Raw genomic sequence first — 21,861 nt, forward strand, 5'->3', positions numbered from 1 at the left:
TAACGAGCTTGTACAATGAAAGGCGTGTTCAAGAGGATACCCTGATCCAGGAATCTTAATATAGATGCCACTTGGTCCTTTGCAGGCAAGTACATGTACCTGCAAGTTCCTTTTATGGATAAAAAACAAACTTAAGTCACAATGGAGGAAAATAACTTTCGACTTGAAGGATACGGGATAGTACAGGCGCAATGCGACGAGCACCCCGAATGTATCTTGAGTGCTGAGTCCTGAGCAGTTTCAAGCTGGTTTAACAGAGACTTAGAGATGTTTCTCCCAATTATGAAGCCAGACTCCATCGTGCTTCAAATGAATGCCACTGTGCCACATATAATCTGCGCAACAGCTTTCGTGACGCTCCCTCCCCCATGCCCAGCGTTGCTTGATTTTCTCTTTTAGCGCAGCTACCCTGCCGGTTATGGTTCTTTTTGAAATGCTAACGTTACTTCTTTTTTAATTGTTTTAGGACGCTGGACTACAAACGATCTTACTCTTCATGGTTGAATCACCTAAGAAACGACTGGGACAAGAGAATCTCGTATAAAAAGCGGGAACATAATTAAAACAAAATTGGAAATTATTTACAATGATTATTGTACCTACCGGAGTTCTCCTTAAGCGAAAAATATGAATGGTATACCAGTAATTTATGTTCTCATACAATGATACGAATGCATCTAAACTGAATCTCAATTGTTTCAAAGATGTCATCAAAGAGAGCACTTGACGGTCACGAAAAAATATGTTTGAATGATTTCTTCTAATATAGTTATATAACTCAAAGCTTCGATTTCATTATCATAATTTCAAAGTTTCGCAACGATTGTAAGTTCGTTTATGACGGACATTCTAAACCGTTACTAATATATAAACGCGGCATGCTCAAAACGTCTGCAAACGTGGTGAAATGAACAATTGCGCGCCAAGTCGCCAACGACCGGTAGTGAGACAGAGGGGTGACTACTGTTTCAGCATCTAAACTGAATCTCAATTGTTTCAAAGATGTCATCAAAGAGAGCACTTGACGGTCACGAAAAAATATGTTTGAATGATTTCTTCTAATATAGTTATATAACTCAAAGCTTCGATTTCATTATCATAATTTCAAAGTTTCGCAACGATTGTAAGTTCGTTTATGACGGACATTCTAAACCGTTACTAATATATAAACGCGGCATGCTCAAAACGTCTGCAAACGTGGTGAAATGAACAATTGCGCGCCAAGTCGCCAACGACCGGTAGTGAGACAGAGGGGTGACTACTGTTTCACGGTAACATAAGATACTAAGATTCCGTTACGGGTTTTGCTGTCGGGCGGACGTGTGTTATTAGCTGGTCTGTTCTTGGGGTACTCGATGCTAATTGATCGTTTTCCCTGACTATTGAGCAGGCTTGGCATTCGGTAATTGCTTTTCTGTGGGCCTTGTTTGTAGTTCTTTCATGATCATCCAATTGTAAGTTTCTGTTCAAGTTTTTAGTTATTTTTTTTTTTAATTTTTTTTCACCATCTCTGAGCCCGTGCTGCCTTGGCAGTCACGGCAGGGCCACCTTTCTTCTCCAAATGGCGGCCGAAAGTAATAAAATTAATTATGTAACTAGCAGTGCAGGTGTCCCTGATTGATTGATTCAGAGTGTGTAGATCAAGATCATGAAGAGATTGATTTGAGTTTGACTGAAAAGACGGCCTTCACCTCAAAAGGCAGTGTGAGTAAGAAGCGGGAACGTAATCCCAGTGCACTACTAGGTATTCAGCAGTGATGAGGTCTGAGGACAATGAAGAAGATTTGAAGCCATTAGACTCCCCATCCCCAAAAGAGTTGCATCATGCAGAGATGCTAGGGAAAGTGTCATAGACCCTCGTAAGCTTAACTTCTTAAGCTAGAGAACCAGCAATCCAGCATGGATCATTTATTGGATTAGATGCTGGCAGAATAGACAGCTCAGGTCCTCTTGGACCAGTGGATGGAGTCATGGAGATCAAGGTGTACCAGACAGTGTCAGAAAGAAGCATGTCTGTGTTGTTGACAATGCAACTCTCCTGAGTCAGGGTAAGGGACTAACTATTCTTATAAAACCAATTGCTCTAACTCAAGCACATTTCTTACAAACCCTGTCATGTTAGCCCGTGGTTTGAGAGACTCCATTTGGTAAATTTTCTGAATTTAAAGTGCGTACTAGCACGAGAAGAAACCTAATGGCAGTTGAGTTCAGAACCACCTCAAATTCCAACCTTAGTTCTCTCCTTGAAGTATCTAAAATTAGGAATATGGCAAGTCAAGTGTTCTCAACCTGGTTTTGACTCTACTATAAGTGGAGTGATTGGACCAATTCACCCATCAGTAGAAGTTTCTGAGCTACTAGAGACAGCCAAGTCAGGTACTGTGAAGATTGCAGGGATGGTACGTCTTTCAAGCCACCATCAAGCGATCAAGGAGTTAGAGCAGAGTCATCCGCAGTGAAGGTGATTTTTGAGGGGCGGCAGTTGCCCAAGGAGGTTTACATTGATTACCTCAGGTACCCAGTGGCCAGTGAGACCATTTGTTTGGCAACGCTCAGGTGTTTCCGATGCCAGGGTGTTGGACACGTGGCAGATGGGTGCAATGGTCCAAGAAAATGTTGATTGTGCGCTGGAGTCTGGACCCCATGACAAGTCAGAGTGTCCTCATAGTACTGGCTCCAAGCGTACTTGTGCAAACTGTGGTGGGTCACACTCAGCTAGTGCCCAAGAATGCCCTGTGATAGTTGCTGCCAGGGCAGTTGAGAAGCTCTGGGTCACAGGCCTCTCCTATGCTGATGCAGCTAAGAAAGTGAGGCAAATGCAGAGGTTACTCAGGGTACCTTGACGTTGACAAGACCTGCAGTGGTCAAACAGACCCCACAAATATTGATGCCTCTGGATCAGTGTGGAATTCTAGAGGGATATTAAATTAACCAGTACACATAGCATATTGAAAAGCAGCACCTGAAAGCTTGGAAAGGCCAGGAACTTTCTACTTTCAGTCCATCATATTTCATATCATATACATAACCTATCATTTTCCAGCTGTGATTGGTTGATGGGATTGTGATTTTAACCCCTTCCAGCTTTCTAGCTGTGATTTGTTAATGGAATTGTAATGTTATCTGCTTTCTAGCTGTGATTGGTTGATAGTGAGTATTTGTTCTTTACTTGTTAGTCAAAACCTTTTATGTTTTCCAAGTTGTTTTCTGTCTATCGTAACATTGATAATAATAATGCTAATTGAATGAAGAAAACCCTATTGAACCCACTATTTGTATATATCAAATATAGAACTTCAATTTGACTCTTGTTTAAAAAGTTAGAAAAAACAACTTCATATAAACTGAACTTCTATGTATCAATTTGAATATCAATGTTTGATCTAATTGTTTCCTTCAAGTTTTGCAAGTATTTGTTCATTTTCCCAATAAGAATAAAATTTTAGATGCAGGTAACACCAAAATACAATAATTTGCGACTTAAGCCGCCAAGTGATTTTAATACAATAAGTCCGGTATTGAGAAATTGTGCTACGGCTTGAACAGTTACTAGTATATAGTATATATATATGAAGAAGATTTTAAACCTAAAATACTGACGTCATTGTAGAGCCATGCTTAGCGGTGCTGTATATACATTGCCAGGCTCAAAATACACACACAAACTTGCACAGTTATATATAAGCTGGTTAAATGAATTTTATGTTTAAATATTTGTATTATTGAATCGTTTTCCTGTAAAGCATTAATTAGTAAATATCATTTTTTACCACAAATATGGGCAAGTTAAATGATATTTTTGGTAAGCATGATTTATATACATGTATTGTTTTTAATTTTGTTACCTGTGCACCAGATTAGGATTTCCTGAATAAATTTCATACCCTCCTATGGCAATATTCTATTAATTGCTTGCCTATATTAGTGCAATATATTTACTCTGATCATGACGAGTGCATGACAACCAAAATGTTATTACTTGGTCCATACAAGTGCAGCATAATATATTTTTTGTGAGGTTCTACGATACTCTTGCAGCGTGCTGCATAATGTGAAGCAGCTGGTCGTCACACAAGACACCGTTGCCAAAGTTGTCCCTAAGAGAATCACTTGCATGGCGCTCCACCCCAGCAACTCTGATGATATTTTATTCGTTGGAGATAAAGAAGGATATCTGGGTGAGCACTGAAAAATGTTGGTTCCTATTTCTGTCGCTTCGTTGCTAGATTATCCAATTGAGCTTGCAATTGTTATGAGGCTGGTATATGATATGAGAATCACACATGAAGTATTGATAGCTCTATCAGGAAAATTACACCCTTTTTTCCATTAATTATATAATTCTGCATATGGTTTTTATTGATTTAGCGTTAAGCATTGTCATGTTTTAGTTTAGAATTTATTATCNATATTTGACACACTTTAACCTGTCCCTGTCTCTTATACACATCTAGATGTGTATAAGAGACATACTTTGTACAATGGTACAAAATATCTACAACTATAAAGATAACTCGAACAAGCTTCTTTGCATTTGATCTTGAACAGGGCTTGCTTCATATTGTCAAATGTTATGTAAACGTCAATACATCTGCTTGTGCTAATGGTAGACTTTCCTCTGTGTAGGAGCTGTCTCTTATACACATCTAGATGTGTATAAGAGACAGAGACCAGGCTGGGCAGTGCACAAGCACTGGAAGCCTTAAAATCAACTATAAAAAAATAAGGTACTAAGTTGCTGTTACTGTATATCTGAAAAGGCTCAATTTGACTGGCATTCTATGAAATTGTTGTCACGTTAAAATCCTGCATATCATGATAAATATAAATTTTTATATTGACTACATGTCACCATGATGATGACAGCATCTGCGACTGCACGATTCCATATTCGTCATGATTATGATATTCTTCAATCTTCATGAATAGGCTATGTCCATTATTCCGTGTCTTTGACCATCAAAGTAAAAGACAAAGATCAATATTGATCATTGAATAATTGAGGTAGTGTCTTCGGTCTTATTATACGACCTAGTATACTAAGTATAGTTCCTTTTGTAATGCTGGTTAGGTATGATCAAGAAGAGCCTTTTATTAAAATTGATTTTTATCAAATTTTTGCCTTTTTGAGTCCTGGACTATGATTCTATGAAGGCTATGAGTATGTAGTATACAATTAGAGAATCATAGAATACCAGCAATATCCATTTTCACTTTTCATACACATACAGAGATATGGAATAAAATTTTGAATTACTGTCAATGCCAATAAGGCTAAGCTAAGTTGCCACTCAGCACTCACCACTTAGTCACTTACCTTGTGCTTGTGAAGTTGTGGCTTGTGCTTGTTGCTTTTAATGATAACAATAAAAGCAGTTTCAGTGTTCATTAGGCTGTAGGCCTATTGCCAATCCTTAACATTGCAAAACATTCACAGCTTGTTAAATGTTATGGTCTCGAAGACACAAGTCACTGCTCAAATTCTGCTGTGCTTAACCCATTAACCACTTGACCAGCCAGCCTTCTCACCAACTCTGACCAGAAACTGGCACACAGAGCAGAGCTGGGATTGAACCTGTGCATGTAACATCTCTATGCTGCAGTTCTGAACTGATACTCTAAACTTTTAACACTGGACCACCCTTCTTAGTGCTTGTCAAGTTATCAATAAAAATCATGTAATACTGGTCTTGCCAGTGCCACACTTTGATTTTTAGGGTTGGATTTGCACACTATACGCAATGATAAATTAACAAATTTACAAATCTGTTTTGATTGCACTACTGCATTAGAAAGATTCGTTTCAGTTCTGTTATAATGTTTTTAAAATAGATTGTTTCTATTAGACTACCTATTGAACTTTGAATCCTGGCAAGTGGCAACTTCATTGCTGCTTGATAGTGCTTCCTGCTGGTAATCTTTTTGGCATATGGCATTGACAGTTCACAGTAGATTATGGATAAAAAACTGTATACAAATTTCTCTAATTAGACATTAGTCAGTAGTCACTAATCACTATGTGAGCATATATATATAAAAGATACAATTGTTACGCCTTATGTCAGTTATGTGTATTTTGCCCCTCACATAATATTGAAAAGAATGAATCCTAGTGGCTTCTATAGTAAAACTGAAGACACACTTGCTTCAACAAGAAACGTGAGTATTTAACACCTGATGATCCTGTACCTGTAGCAATATTTATGTGCAGCAACCACATCCAGATTAACCTTGATCTTAAAACACTAAGTTCAAGTAAGAAGTAAAGTGATAGTAGCAAAGCAGAGAGTTTATTTAGACTCTGTCTCAAATTCATTTTTGAGTTGCATAAGTAGGCCTCTATAGTATCATGGATACCATCATTATCATGCATAAGGTATTGTTTTAAATCTTGAGTAGATGAGGATATTGAAAATGAACCAATTCTAAAAAGTCTGTGATTTACCACCATCAAATGATAAATTAAAACTGCAGAGTGTCCAAGATCCAATCTGCTTCAATCTAGAGGATCATCAAGCAAAATTTTCTGAAAACTGCAGATAAAAAAACACTATTTACAGGGCAATTTTGCAATATCATATAAAATAATATGCCGTTTATCATATTTTTTATAAAAAATTAGCAGAAGTCTTAAATAAGTGAAATTGATTGCAAGCAAAGGCATTTGTTCTCATTCATTGGTGGTTTCTTACCAATTTCCAAAATGGTCAAAGATGGTCTGCTAGGTAGCCATTCTAGAAAATTAGATGCAATTAGACAGTTCCACAAGATGGAAACCAATGTTTAGTTTAAACTAACGATCAAGAAAATTCTGCCTAATATTCCAGATTCACAAGCAGGCAAAATGGAGTTTTATCTGCTGAGGAATCAACAAGGTTATTTTGAACAGTTAAACTCATACCAGGAGCAGGAGTTCTGTGGCTCTAAAAATGGCAGGCATGCCTGATATGCACTGTAAATGCACTGCAATGTGCACTGTAAAGAAGTTGCAACATACTGATCAGGCATGGAATATATCTACTTTACATAATGAAACTAAAGCTTTCATGCTATTTTATTTATTGATTAATTATTTTTTTTTTTGTCAAGAGATTCCCACTAGATGAAATCCTCTATCCAATTGTAAACAAATGTAGGTATATATATGATCTAGCCACAAAATTCTGATGTTATATAAATTATGTCATTTTGAGCATCCAGATTTTGGTAGCAAGTGCAAATTACATTGGACAATAAATTTTAGCTTCTCTGTGACAAAGAAGAATTTATATTTTTCTGGTTCATTTTTTTGTGCTAGATTCAAATGTGAAATTCTAATCGCTGTGTTAGTTCTCATTTTTATGCAATGTAGTAAAAAATTATATGTTAATGCATTAATAATTGTATATAGAAAAAAATTCAAAAGTTGAATCATTTTGGGCGTTTTGGTCCAGGGTATATATATGCTTGCTTGCTCATGGCTTTTGGACATTCTATTTCTACTGCCCAACAATTAATTGCCATCATTGAGGTTCTCAGTTTACCCTGGTACCACTTTTCCACTTCACCTACTGCTTTTTTTCCTGATGAAAGCATTCAGTGTGTTTTTTCTGAGTGTTACCTACAATTTACGAATACACTGTCACCTGCCCTGATTTTCCCCTGGCTATATTCAGGGAATTTGGTAATCAAATATTTAAATGTTGCACTATCTTGATAGATTGAGTTGGGAAAATTTTCCATCAGTCCAAGTTTATTTGTAAAGGTGGCAGGATAATTTTACTGCCCTCAACAAGTGCTTCAGGAATTTTATTCTCCCTCATTTGATGTTGGTAATGATCTGCCCTCACTTGACTATTCCACTGGCATAGAAAGCAACTGTATTTAGTTTCACCAAGCTGTACTTTGTACAAGGGTACAAAATATCTACAACTATAAAGATAACTCGAACAAGCTTCTTTGCATTTGATCTTGAACAGGGTTTGCTTCATATTGTCAAATGTTATGTAAACGTCAATACATCTGCTTGTGCTAAGGGAACTAATGGTAGACTTTCCTCTGTGTAGGAGTATAGATGAGACCATTTCCTCCATCCATTCTTCATTAACACACTAAATAGTTAGTATACTATGAACCATCCATCAAGCCAGCAACATTATCAATATTTAGCTAGTGCAGTGCCTGTGTTCTTTCCTTTATGATGTCATGATCTAAAGAGAGCAATTCAAAAATGACAATTGGTATCATGATCAGGCACTCCCCTCCAAGTCATGAGTACTGCAAATGGCTTGGCACATTCTTCAGTCTTGTAATCAGTCAGAAAGCCATGAATTTCAAGAAGTAAGAAGTACAACAAATTTTAGGAGCCTTTCTTTCATCTTGTCACTGGTGTGATCATACATTTACATAAAATCAATATTAATTTGCCACAGGAATAAAAAAAAATGAACCCAGACTATAAACACACTTCTTGAAATATAGAATTAAATTAATGGAATCAGTCAGAATACTTCATAATATAATCTTATTCAAACAGATGAAACAGTTAAATGGCATGAACAACATATGAAACTAGGAACCCATTTACAGAATAAGAAAATAGATGCACTGAACAACCATGAAATTAAACCAAAATGACCCGGCAATAACATGGGAACTAAAGCTAAACAAACTTCTCCTATATCATATTCATGTTTGGCACCCTTAAATTAGTATATTTCAGCTATTTATGTCTCTCTCACAATTTCTTTACCAATGTTATCCCATCTTGGTCTGACTGATAGTGATAACAATTGAAAGTGTTGATTGTTCAATTGTTTGTTATCAGACCTGCGACTAAATATGGATGCTATTTAAGCTCAAGATGGCTTGAGCTTAAATATTTTAAGCTTTTTAGAATATTTTAAATTGATATTTTGACCTAACAAGGGCTCTTCAACTGTAGGTCTGCATGGAAATTAGACAAATACCTTCTGTATCTCTTGTGCCTAAAATATCATTGAAGTTTGAAGGAACCAGACTATATTTATATTTCAATTGAGAAGGAAAGATGCTGCGGTTCTGTGTTAGTTGCATCAGAATATTTAATGACAATGTTATATTATAATCCCAGACAGGTGTTGGTGCAGCCCTGCCTATTGTTGCTATTGAACCTCCATGATTATTGGAACACTAGTCAGAAAATGGCTTAGATGGAAAGTTATGATATTACTACATTGCAGACATTTAGAACTCTTCATAACCAAAAATTACTGTTTGAAAATTTTATTATGCCTTAATAGCTTAATTGCTATTTAAGATGACTGCCATATTTACACACTTCAAACACACTATGCAATATATAGTTAACTGATGAATTTTTGGTTACAGATTCTTGTCAAAGTGCATCAGAGAAGAGCCAAGAAGCATTTGAAAGTTCTGACTGCAGCCATGCCATCGACCCTCAGAGCCCAGCGCAGTGCTCATCCTAAAACCTCACCAATCAGTCATGGCATCAAGAAGAAGAAGTTTCCAAGTGGCAAGAGTAATGAAAAAACAAGGAAAAACCAACTTGATGAAATTAAAGTGAAGCTTGAAATGGAAGAAGAGGAAGTAAGGCATTGCTGTAAATATTGGATGTTGAACAGTACCTCTAGCTGATATGTTCATTGCACTAAAAATTTGTTATTAACAAACTTGATTCCCAAATTGTGAATGATATCTGAACCTGCAATTTGTAATTGTAAAGGCCTAATGCCAAATCTTGCATTTCTTTAAATTTAAATGTTTAAATCCCCTGTTATGAGCTAAGAGTATGAAAAATCATAAGTTTTACATTGCCTTCTCTTTGAAAACAAATTAATTTTATTTTATATCTATCAATAGTTCCTTTATGTTTTTTTTCAGACAAAAATGGCTGCTAGAAGTTACTTGGACATGTCAAGTAGTACTACTTCTATTTCATCTTCAACAACAGACCTTTCGACTACTCCACCCACACCTTCAAACATGTCTGAATATGAGCTGAAGATTCAGCAAAACATTCAGAAGAGATTAGAGATATTGTCATCTCTAAAATTGGAGGAAGCTAAGGAAAATCTTTTTGAATTGTTGCCTTCCTCAAAGCTGTCTGCTACTGTCTCAGAGAGGGGATTATCTAGGATGAAGAGAAAAAGATCACCAAGGTGTGTGGTAGAGTGTGTACAAAAATGATATGATCATAATCACAAATTTATGAGCATTATTGTTCCTCAATCCTCGTATTTCCTCATAATAACAGGCCTGTTGTGTGCAGGAGCCCAGTAGTTCAACGGAGGAGCCAACGCCTACTGCAAAAGCCCCCAGATACTCCCCCGAAGGATTACATTATTCCTACAGCGTCTGATCTGCAAGACCACAGAGAGCGTCCTGCTGCAGGTGTTCAAAAAAAATTTTTAAAGCCTGTTCCATTAGTGGATCAGAGATTTATCTTGCAATTTGACATCATTTAATTCTTGCATCCTCTATTTTAATTTATTTCCTTATTTTTTATTATTTAATTATTAATTTTTTATTTAATAAGCCTCTATTTAATTTTAATTCTTGCATTGCTATCTGTAGCAATTTATTTAGCATGGCTGAATGTTTTTTTTTCAGCTGTGTCTAGTCTACTCTAGCCAAATGAAGGATAACTAATTACTTCTCTAGCTGACAGTTAATTTGAAGAAATTAGTTACAATTGCTGGCTTGGTCATGAATGAATACCAGGGGCAATGTTTTCAACAGTATATTCAATAGCCACATTTTTGCATTTTGGAAAGAAATTCGTGTATTCATTGCAAAGTCATGTATCCATTTCTTCAAGATCTATAAAAAAATGATTTATTTAGGACTATTACATACTGGTTTTATTATAGCAAGCTATAGAATTATTATGCAAATCCTGCAAAACTAGTACGTAATATACTGAAAGATGGACTAAATGTAAAGATATTAATATGGATTAATTAGAAATAATGACATAGCACAAATTAATCTCTCTTGTTGGTGAAATGTCACCTTGGATTACCTACAAAGATTAAGATGCCTTTCAGTGCCTTGTATTTTATAATGTATAAATTTCCAGGGGAGAAGATCATCCACTATCTCAATGAAAAACTAAACGAAAATGAGTGCTCTGAAATGCTTGCATATTGCCAGAGTGTGACAGAAGTTCCATCCTCGTCTCCAAACTGGATTGGTTCATTGCAAGAGTGAGTATTTGTTTTTTACTTGGTAGTCAAAACCTTTTACGTCTTCTGAGTTGTTTTCTGTCTATCATAACATTGATAATAATAATGCTAATTAAATAAAAACCCCATAAAACCCACAATTTATATATATAAAATATAGAACTCTAGTTTGACTCATGTCCTGTGTCAATTCACTTGACCTGATAGAGATTGAGGACGAGTCAGCATCTGATAGACACGTGATAGATCACGCGATCAAGACATTAGTAGTGGGTGGAAGTGAAGCTAATAAAAGGTCTAGTAACCTTAAGCAAACCCCCCCAGTAGCTGATAAGCACTCCGCGATGTAGCGTTTCGGTAGAGTTCACCGACCTTATGGTCGATGCCGTAGACAATCATGGCAATCTTTGATGAAAGACAATCATGGCAATCTTTGGTAAGACACAATCATGGCAATCTTTGGTGAGAGGCAATCATGACAATTTTCGGTGAGAGACAATCATGACAATCTTTGGTGAGATAAAAACATGGCAATCTTTGGTGAGAGAAAATCATGGCATCTTTGGTGGGAGACAATCATGGCAATCTTTGGTGAGAGGGAATTTCAAAACCAAAGATTGCCTCTCACCAAAGATTGCCTTTCATCAAAGATAATTATGCAAAATGATCTTACTAAAACTTTGCGCAAGCACGATTTTAGCACTTGTCACTGAAAGTTCTATCAAACGCTTATGGCTACATCGATCTGTCTGATTTTTCGTGGAGAGATGCAGAAAAACACAGGGAACAAATCCTGACCTTCCAAAAATTTTTAACTCTATTACTTTTTGAGTTACAACCATTCAAAATTGAGTAAACCAGGCTCAAAATACACACACAAACTTGTACGCATATATATATATATGTAAGCTGGTTAAAATGAATTTATGTTTAAAAATTTGTATTATGGAATAATTTTCCTGTAAAGCATTAATCAGTAATATCATTTTTTACCACATATATGGGTTAGTTAAATGATGCTGGTAAGCATGATTTGTATACATGTATTGTTTTTAATTTCGTGATGGCAATATTCTATGAATTGCTTGCCTATAGTAGTGCAATATATTTACTCTAATCATGATGAGTGCATAGAAACCAAAATGTTATTACTTGTTCCATACAAGTGCAGCCTAATATATCTGTGTGAGTTCCTACCATATTCTTGCAGAGTGCTGCATAATGTGAAGCAGCTGGTCGTCACACAAGACACCGTTGCCAAAGTTGTCCCTAAGAGAATCACTTGCATGGCGCTCCACCCCAGCAACTCTGATGATATTTTATTCGTTGGAGATAAAGAAGGATATCTGGGTGAGCACTGAAAAATGTTGGTTCCTATTTCTGTCGCTTCGTTGCTAGATTATCCAATTGAGCTTGCAATTGTTATGAGGCTGGTATATGATATGAGAATCACACATGAAGTATTGATAGCTCTATCAGGAAAATTACACCCTTTTTTCCATTAATTATATAATTCTGCATATGGTTTTTATTGATTTAGCGTTAAGCATTGTCATGTTTTAGTTTAGAACTTATTATCATCATATTTTTTTACAAATCTTCACTGATTATGTTACAATAATTCATAACGTAACGGCCTACCGAATGTGCTTCTCATTGTTCATGCAATTTATCAAACTATGATCAGGTATTTGGCTGGTGGACCGGAGCGACTCGACAGACGGCGCCTGGTCCTTCCGTATCCACGGTAGCGGCATCCCATGCATGTCCGTGGACTCCTTCAGCAGCGGTCGCGTCATCACCACGTCTTATGACGGCTCTACGCGCGCAACTGACCTCCAGCGACTCGTTGTTGACGATGTAAGCTCATGGTGTGGTTGTTTATCGTTTAGTTTATTGCAGTTTGAAGACCATATACCTTCACAAAATTACGGATCGCGATTAAATAAATCGTCAGCAATAATATTTTGTTATTTTGGGACTGAAAAGTAGAGTGGCTTGCTGTTGCTGTATTGGATGAATGCTTTTGTGTGGTCAAGTTTTGAATTCATGGTACTCGTGTGTGAACCATTCTTCTTTCATGTGAACCATTCTTCTTTCAAAATCCCCCAGAGACCTCGGGGTGTTTACCTGTTGTCAAAACAGTGCTAAACATTTAACGAGCAAGCCATGTCAAATACTATGGTGTTTACACTGCTATTAAAATGAATCCAGGTCCATAGCAATTGCGTGTGCAAAGTAGCAATTAATATGCACTTATATTAAGTGGTTCAGGCAATCAAAACTGATATGATTTTTTATCTAGTTCTATCCCAACAAAAAGTACGTTTCGTGGTATATTAAAGATTTAAATATAGAACGTTGCAATATATTTAGATATGGAGCGTATTATCTCTCAAATGACACCTTGATTACTGGTCCAGCAATAGTGTTGTTCTGTAGCGCTTTAACTTGTATTCTTGAACCTGGTAGGTGCCATTTTTGCTATCATTTTTGGTATCAAGTTCAGTAAGGCATCAAATAGGCACACTCTGACCATATCCTTGAATGACGGCAGAGGACAGAGGCTTGAAATGATGCGCGGCATCTTAGCTGCTTGATGTCAAAGCTCATGAAGTTTATCGTCTCTCTCAGAATCACAGAATGAGCAAATTTTATAAATGACTTGATGATTGGAGTCAGGATTTGCGATCGCTCAAGGTTCTAATTTGCACTACACTTTTTTGTCACCTAAATAACCATATTCTAAAAAGATGACCATATTGAGTGGTCTATTGAATAAAACTTTCCTGTTGTATGAATATTATATCGACAAAAATTTGAATATCATCAACGTTTCTATTAAAAGAAAGATGTATGTTATTCCTAATGTGTAGGAACGTCTTTACAAAATGTGGTGGGCCAATCATAATCACGCTTTGCAACATACATTGAATTGAATTAGCATGTCATACAGTTGACGGTTTGCCTAATTGTTGCACTAATTGTCAGATGTTGCCCTAATTTCATTAAAATAAAACTTGAAAAACACCTTTATTAAAGAATCCACTTTGAACACACCTTTTCTGACCTATTAAGAAAGTTTAATCACCGTAGATGTTACTGGAATGCTACTGTCCTACATTAAGTAAACTGTCATATCCAACACACAGGTGTACAGCCGGCCACAAGAGCGCAGGCAAGACTACTTGACGTGGCATAGCCAAGTGGACGCCAACCTCCTCTTAGTGAGCGCCGGCACTGGGGACGTAACATTCGTGAGTCTTGCTGCTGCTGTTTGTTCTCAAACTTGTATAACTGATAAGGAAGGCCGCTTTTGTTACAAAGGAACGGTAAATTGCCCGATCCCTGAGTAATGTATCTATACTTCCACTACTGTTGGGATTCTTCAACGGTAAATCAAGATTGATATCAAGTATTCTGGTATGAACAGTGATTACATGCAAAAACTTGATTGTCATCAAAGCACCGTTTCCTCAGGAAAAATTATTAATTACTATATTGAAAACAAATTAGATTTTGCTTAGGTTTTGGAAACCATTACATCGTCCTTGTTGTGACGATTGTTTATTTTTTTATATATATATCAATATTTTGAGTAGCAGTCTTTAATTTATTTTGAGGTATTGTTATTCATGATTTAGTATAAATGTACTATGACAAATTGGAATATAAACTTGTTGCCTTCAGTATGTATAAGGTTCCATTGAATTGCATGTTTTTGGTACAGAGACATCAAGTGTTGCAATACATTGTACATAGCTAGCGGCTTAGCTAATTCTTATAAGGATATAAGTAGTCTTTAACTATTTGACTATTTGTTATATATTAATTACATTATACAATTTACACGTGTTAGCTAGCTTATATAAGAAGGGTTGGTTGAGATTCTATTGACCTCTTAGGCATTTAGAAAGATTTTCCACTCTAATATGAGTATTTTAAAGAAAATATTTAAGTTCAATCTTTAAATATGTGAATTTATAAGTAGAAACAAAACAATTACAATTATAAAACTATATATAAAATAATTAAATGCAGTGATTGAAAATAACATGTTTATATTGTGTACATGTTTATTTCAAACAGCGTTAGCTTTTCTCATAACATCAGTCTCATTTCAAGTCGTTTGAGGTTTGGTTGTCGTTCAGTTTATGTTTAGTATTGGTTTAATGGTCTGAATCAAATGGCAACAGTGTAGTCAGTCACTCAGTCACTACTAGTCAGTGTGTTTAGAGGGTAGAGTCTGGTAGATTTATAGCACATAAAACTAGTAGATCTATTGATAGTGCTGTGCACTGTGCTATCAGCTACCTATCTGTTATGTGACTCTTCAATGTTTTAGAAGATCCGCATTCCTGAAGTGTTTTTGTATATTGAAGCCAGTTAAGTGGCCAATATTTAGCTCGTTATCTTGCTCCATACAAACTTTACAGCGCTAATGAATAGACTGCAACATCAAAAACAAAATTTAAAAAAGCCAAAAAAAAAACTGAAAGAAAATAAAAAATTCTTGAAAAAATTTTTTAAAAATTCTTTTTTTTTTTTCCTATGAAAATCACCAACCCTGGTCCAGGGTAATTAGGTTCAGGGTTTAATTAATAATGGTCCAGGGTAATTTAGACACACTTATCTTAATTAAGAACAGAGAAAAATTTGTCGTTCATGTCCGGTTCTGCTCAGCAATAATTGGCTATTGCGGAAACAATTCATTGTCATCATTTTCCTTGGGAGGCCCTCTGAAGACCAGCATTGTGTTTGTTGTGCAGGTGGACATGCGGGAAGCTCCGTCATCAGCCAAGTCCAATAAGCTGGACCCCATGAGCAAAAGCATCAAGGTTGTCGCCGCCCACCCTACGGCCACGCAGTATTCCGTTACTTCAAATAATATGGGGTGACTAGCCCATCAATGACATGAGTGCTGTCATATATGATGACTAAGGGTGACTTGACCTAGAGTGATTTCCATCCTTTAACGGTGCTGCTGCTTCGTACCCTTATGGGTGATATGTTCCGAATAGTCATTTTATTAAATGAACATGTACAAATACATCAAAACACAGGTTGAATAGTAAATGCAGCTTTATCTTATACTATTGATTGACATTTATGCCGCATAATAGTATCCTTAGACAGTTATGTCTTTAATGTTGACGATTTATACATTTGATAACAATGGGGATTTGCTGTTAAATTCATTTCACAGTTTGAAAGTTCTTTGCCATGCTGTACATGGTAATAAACATTATAAGGTGAATTTTTCAGAGAAGTCAAGTTGTGGGACCACCGCAAGTTGAACCACAAATCAGCCGTGTGCTGCTTTAAACATCCGAGATCAGCTTCATCGATTCGCTTCTCACCAAATACAGGTCTGTGCTGTTTATTATTTATTCTTCATCTATTATCATTATTTTGGGTCTATAAACCTGTTCGACTTGTTACTAGCGTATCGCGTGAAGGATTCTCTTTTTAGTTTGTATGCTATGTAATCGTTTTATATCTATTTTGTCATAATTTGATCGTCTTATGCTTGTCATTCTAGTAAAGGCATTCATTATTTGCTATATTGCTAAATTCCCTGCGGAATTTTCTCATGGTTTAGGATTATCACTTGAACCTAATACCAGATCATGTATGTACTGAACACGCGCGTTCTCTCATCTTTTACTTATTATTCAGTGTAAAATACACTCACGAGATTGTTTGATGGCAGCAAGACACCACGGCGCTTTGTTGTAAGCCATATCGTTGCAGAGAGTTGCAGAGATTATTGAGGTCTTGTTTATTTGCTGCCTTCCGCTAGTCCATCGCTGCACGCACCGGCCGTGCTACATATCACTTACCTTGACCTGAAAGTTGATGCAGCAAATTTAACACTCGGAAACTATCAAGTAATTGTGCTACGCTGGATAATTGAAATGATTCTATCTTATTCATGCAGGAAATACGTTATTAACCACGTGCCATGATGACAAAATCCGGTTAATTCAGTTGGAAAACTTTTCTGCTTTTAAAGGTAAGTGAATTATTCTTGGTAATTATACAGTAATGTTATGAATGAATAGTATATGAAATATTATGTTGTCCTAGAAAATTATGGCAACTGTCGATTTTTTGTCACTTGCAATTTTATATTTTGTTCAATTTTACAACACTTCTCTTTAACTTTGCTTCTTGTTGTTTGTTTGTCTGCTACAAATGTTATAATCAAAATTTAACACACTTCTACTTATCCTGTCGATCTGAAATTTCGCTCACTTGCGTAAAGTTGGAGACAATGCATGAATCAATCAACAAAATGAATAATTTTAACAAGTAAAAAATTTTTTTTTAATATTAAAAAACTAAAAAATACTTTTGTCAGCTACAAATCTTATAATTGATATTTGACACACTTTAACCTGTCCAATTGATCTGAAATTTTGCATACTTGTGTGGAGTCAGAGGCAATGCATGAATAAATTGACAGAATAAATAATTTTAAAAATTATGTATTACAAAATTGAAAAACTAATTTTTTAATATTCGAAAATAAAATTAGAAATTTATTGTACAATGTAACAATGGAGACACTGGATTCTTTAGAAGTCTTGTCTTTGAAAAGTAATTTTTAAACGTATATTATTTATACTCTAATCAAATTAAAAAATTCACGTTTGAACCTTTTTTTATGTTCGACTGCAGATGAACAATCAGCATGCAATCTATGGATATTGATTCTTTTTCTAATGTTTGTTTTTGGTAATTTCAAATGAGCTTACTATAAAAAAATTTTAAAATATTTAGCTATTTTCTGCTTTACGCCTATCGGCTAACATTTCAAGTTAAACAAATTATCTCATGAAATGTTGAATACACAAGCCGTATGACTTGCATTTTAGATGAACTTTTGAATGCCTAAAATACCTCATATTCATACGAGACGAAATTTATAAACCTGCAAACGTATGGCAAATTTAACTTAATAATATCGATAATAAAGAGTTCTACATACGGAATAGGAACCGTCAGAGAAGCAAGCCTCTATTGTCGACGGTGCCGATCAGAAAAGAACATATTTATTTAAAAAAAAAAATTATTCTGCTAGCAGAGGTGGGCAGTAGCGCGCTACATGTAGCGGCCGCTACATTTCAGTAGCGGTAGTGGCGCTACATTTAAGCAATTGTAGCGGTAGCGGTAGCGCCCGCCACATTTAAGTAGCGATACGAGGTTTTTCCGCTACAGCGCTACCGCTACATTTATAGATAAAGCCTTTAGATTTTACTTAATAGTATTAAATATTATTTAAAAACCAGCATGATACATAATATAATATAAATAACTGAATAAAACTGTACGAAAGATTTCGGTGTAATGTTGTCAACCTCAGCCTGTTACTAGTGTCAACATGTTACTTGTTACCAGAGGTGGGCAGTAGTGCGCTACATGTAGCGGTAGCGGCGCTACAATCTAGTGGGTGTAGCGGTAGCGCCCGCTACATTTAAAGCATGTAGCGGTAGCGGCCGCTACATTTCAAAGTAGCGCTGTCCAGCTCTGTCTGTTAGCTTCCAGCCAATATATAAATGCTGAGTGGTAAATTTCCTACATTGCCGTAAATCACTTGGTGGTGGATTTTCATCATTGCTAAATTGAGAACACTGGAAATGTCTTTTTATATTACCCAAAGCGTTTGCATTCCTGCGTTTCATGAGTGGCAGGGCACTTACACCTCGGACTGGAAATGCTGTGACGCTAAAAGCAGTTACTCGAGCTCGTTATCATTACCCTTACTGATGAAGTTTATTGTCCGCCATAAATTCTAGCTGTATGGTCAACCAATTGTTCACAATCCAATTTTATTTTTAGAAGAAATAATATCCCCTGACAATAATATCCTGCAGCGGAAGCTCGGTTGTGGTACTAGTGCTAGATATCGCGAGGTCTGATAACTTGTTTGAATTTTTTATGTAGTATTGTGTATAATTTACTTTAGTTATAGTGGCTTGCTGTGACGAATCTTAACTGCAGAGATGTGCATATTACATCCAATATCAACTGTAGAGATGTGCTTATTACATTTAATCTTAATTGCATTACATTAGTGAAAGAAAGTTTGCCTCTATTAATTAAATAGACGGGACTTCTTTGCTATCCGCAGAGGAGTGGTCAGTGGAGCACAACAATCAAACTGGTCGCTGGCTGACGACGCACAAGGCCGATTTCATGCCTGGGCGGGAAGACAGCTTCGTCGTGGGCTCGCTCAATCCCGAGAGAATAGTAAGCTAAGACTGTTTCAGCACAAATTCGCCTATCATGCTTTGTAGTATAGTTCGGTTGGTGGGAACATTTATAGTGGTTATTCCATTCTTTAGAGCGAAAACTACAAGCTTGATAATGATCAAATGTATGCTATTCAATGGTGAATATTTTTTGTTATACATTCATGTAGACATGAATCATGAATAAAACATTGCATAGTTTTTCGTTAATCCTACTTATACTAAAATATCATGAGTATAATTTCAAGGAGTTGTTTATTTGAGCAGATAGAAGTGTGGAGAACTGGAGGCAGCTCTCCAGTAGTGGCTCTGAAGGGCGACGCGATGACGACCTTCTCGAGCACCGTGTGCTGCCACCCCTCGCGGTTTGTTGTTGCAGGTGGCAACAGCTCGGGAAAGTGTCATGTGTTTCGATGATTGAGATTAAATTGCTCTAACTTCTTTTTATACAGTCGATGTTGAATGATGGACGTATTCATCTATAAACACTATTTTTGAATGGAAAAGTTATCTTTTCCTTGATTTATGGATATGCCATGACGCCTTACTTCAGCCACCAGAGTTCAGTTAACCTAAGATATTGATCGCTCCACAAAATAATCGCGCTCGATCATAGAACAAGATTTTTTATTGGATGTCTCGATTAAAACAAATTTTGCTACGGTGACTCGAAGCTCTATCTCCTGCAGAGTATTTGTAGAACAATATTTTTCATTGACCTACGTGTCTTTTATGTTAACGCAACGTACTACTAAGCTATGGTTTCATAAATGAAAATGTACAGTAAACCGTCTCAATGAGGACTCTTAGACAGATGATGCCATCCTGTCCATGTTTGAACAGTTTTTGTTATACAACTTACTTGTAGAAATTTGTGAGTTTGCAATTGTGAATGAATACTTCGAGGAAAAAATTATTATTCTTAGTGTTGAGCTCGGAACAAATGAATTTTTTTGCAATCGTTGTGCTTATAAGTATCATCGGATATTCTTATTTTAGAAAATCGTCCATTACAACACTTCCTGAATTTATCAAATGTGTGTATGTATTGTTATGTAGGATTGAAAATGAGATAGGCTCAATTTACCGTTTTGACAACCTACAATACTTTCCCTGCGCCACAATATGCTGTTTCCTCTCACCTAGTTGAGACAGATTAATCTGAATTCCGTATTTATTCATACATTCGATGAGACAATTTGGTTTTCTGAAAGTTACAAATCCGTTTGTCTAGTTTTTAATTGATTGAAATTAATTTCATTCTCCACAATAAGACTCTTATTATGAAGCTCTGCGTTTCGTGATCGCTTAGTACCCCAGCTGCTGATTTGAAATAGTTCTTTTATGTTATACGGTACAAACTTTAACACAAAAGTGAATAAAATCATGAAAAAAGACTCGATGTATTTTAATTGAAACCCAGGTTGTGCCTCGAAGAAAATTTGTAACGGTGGTGTCCAGAAAATTGAAAACGATCCTCTACAGTCTACAGGAAGTTTTTTATCCATCTTACTGCTGTAAATAACGGGTTCTTGAAAATTAGCTTGCTGCGCTGAAAATGAGTAGTTTGCAATTGAAAATATACCTTCAGCGCTTGTAAGTGATTCCGGCACGTGGCTATTCTTAGGAATGTGTGCTAAGTACTTTGAAGCATCCGGGGCCGAGTGTTACTGCGGATGCTTGACACTAGCGTCATGGTTAGCGCCACTGAGTGCGCAGTGATGGCGGCACCGAGATGTGAGGTGCTAGTCGGGGGTTCGAGCCTCGGGAAGCTCCGTTGATTTCTCAGTATCGCTGGTGGACGGCGCTCTGTCGACATCAAAAAGGTGGGGCTTCCATCATGGCCTTTGGTATGTGTCCCTAAACGAACCCTGGGTATGTGTTGCCTGAGAGATCTTATAAGGTCCCGTGTTGAATTGGCTGCACATCTTATTTGACATCGTAAAACTCCGTGTCTCGCTCGAGTCGGTTCGCCACATGCGTTCCCAAGGGCATTGTTCCACTAGGTTGGTAGTAAATGACTGCTCGTCACAGTTGTTCAGTTCGGTTGTTATACAAGTAGGAGAACTTGTACTACTCAGTAGCTCGTGTGGGTGGCTGACGAACGATTGATATAGGGTACACCTAGTAAAAGTGTAATTATATGGGTGTTCCCTTCATCTCTAATGCTTCTGTTTTCTTGCCAGATTCAGCGTGCAGGCATAATGAGAACCATGGTTGAATTAATTCAACCATGGGTATCACTATCATTTCCATTTTTATTTCTACAGAGTTGCTAGGTCAAATCGTGGTTTTAATTGGTCAATAGTTGATGAATTTGTTGCTGCAGTATTCAAATCAAATATGTTCTATTCAAGTGAGGCACGTAGAAAAGAAGTGAATATTTTATTTTTTTTTAGAGATCATCGCACAACGCTCTCGGTAGGAATGCAACG

The 21,861-nt window shown here is 36.5% G+C and overlaps 1 protein-coding gene across 3 annotated transcripts; it reads left to right on the forward strand.

Annotated features, from left to right (window-relative positions):
- Nucleotides 1–1,288: 1,288 nt before the first annotated feature.
- LOC108682521 (WD repeat-containing protein 76) lies at nt 1,289–20,824 on the forward strand. Of its 3 annotated transcripts, none has more exons than XM_047883537.1 (13): nt 1,289–1,402; nt 9,349–9,570; nt 9,865–10,142; nt 10,238–10,374; nt 11,063–11,189; nt 12,379–12,518; nt 12,856–13,028; nt 14,321–14,425; nt 15,938–16,062; nt 16,434–16,537; nt 17,110–17,184; nt 19,306–19,424; nt 19,694–20,824. In XM_047883537.1, the coding sequence occupies exons 2-13, from the start codon at nt 9,409–9,411 to the stop codon at nt 19,841–19,843; spliced, it is 1,695 nt and encodes a 564-aa protein (XP_047739493.1). In that variant the 5' UTR covers nt 1,289–1,402; nt 9,349–9,408; the 3' UTR covers nt 19,844–20,824. The 3 variants fall into 3 exon arrangements, with proteins under 3 accessions (XP_047739493.1, XP_047739494.1, XP_047739492.1); XM_047883538.1 differs by lacking the exon at nt 1,289–1,402 and adding an exon at nt 2,024–2,048; XM_047883536.1 differs by lacking the exon at nt 1,289–1,402 and adding an exon at nt 5,848–6,159.
- Nucleotides 20,825–21,861: the final 1,037 nt, after the last annotated feature.

Source organism: Hyalella azteca, unplaced genomic scaffold, assembly GCF_000764305.2.
Source record: "Hyalella azteca isolate HAZT.00-mixed unplaced genomic scaffold, Hazt_2.0.2 contig13201, whole genome shotgun sequence".
NCBI lineage: Eukaryota > Metazoa > Arthropoda > Malacostraca > Amphipoda > Hyalellidae > Hyalella > Hyalella azteca.

What these genes read in the sequence shown, in the direction of transcription:
- LOC108682521 (XM_047883536.1), top strand. Translation starts at nt 6,103, where the DNA reads ATGAATCCTAGTGGCTTCTATAGTAAAACTGAAGACACACTTGCTTCA. An exon ending in AAGAGAAAAAGATCACCAAG is followed by an intron (nt 10,143 to 10,237) that starts GTGTGTGGTAGA and finishes TCATAATAACAG; the next exon opens with GCCTGTTGTGTGCAGGAGCC. An exon ending in CGCTCAATCCCGAGAGAATA is followed by an intron (nt 19,425 to 19,693) that starts GTAAGCTAAGAC and finishes TTATTTGAGCAG; the next exon opens with ATAGAAGTGTGGAGAACTGG.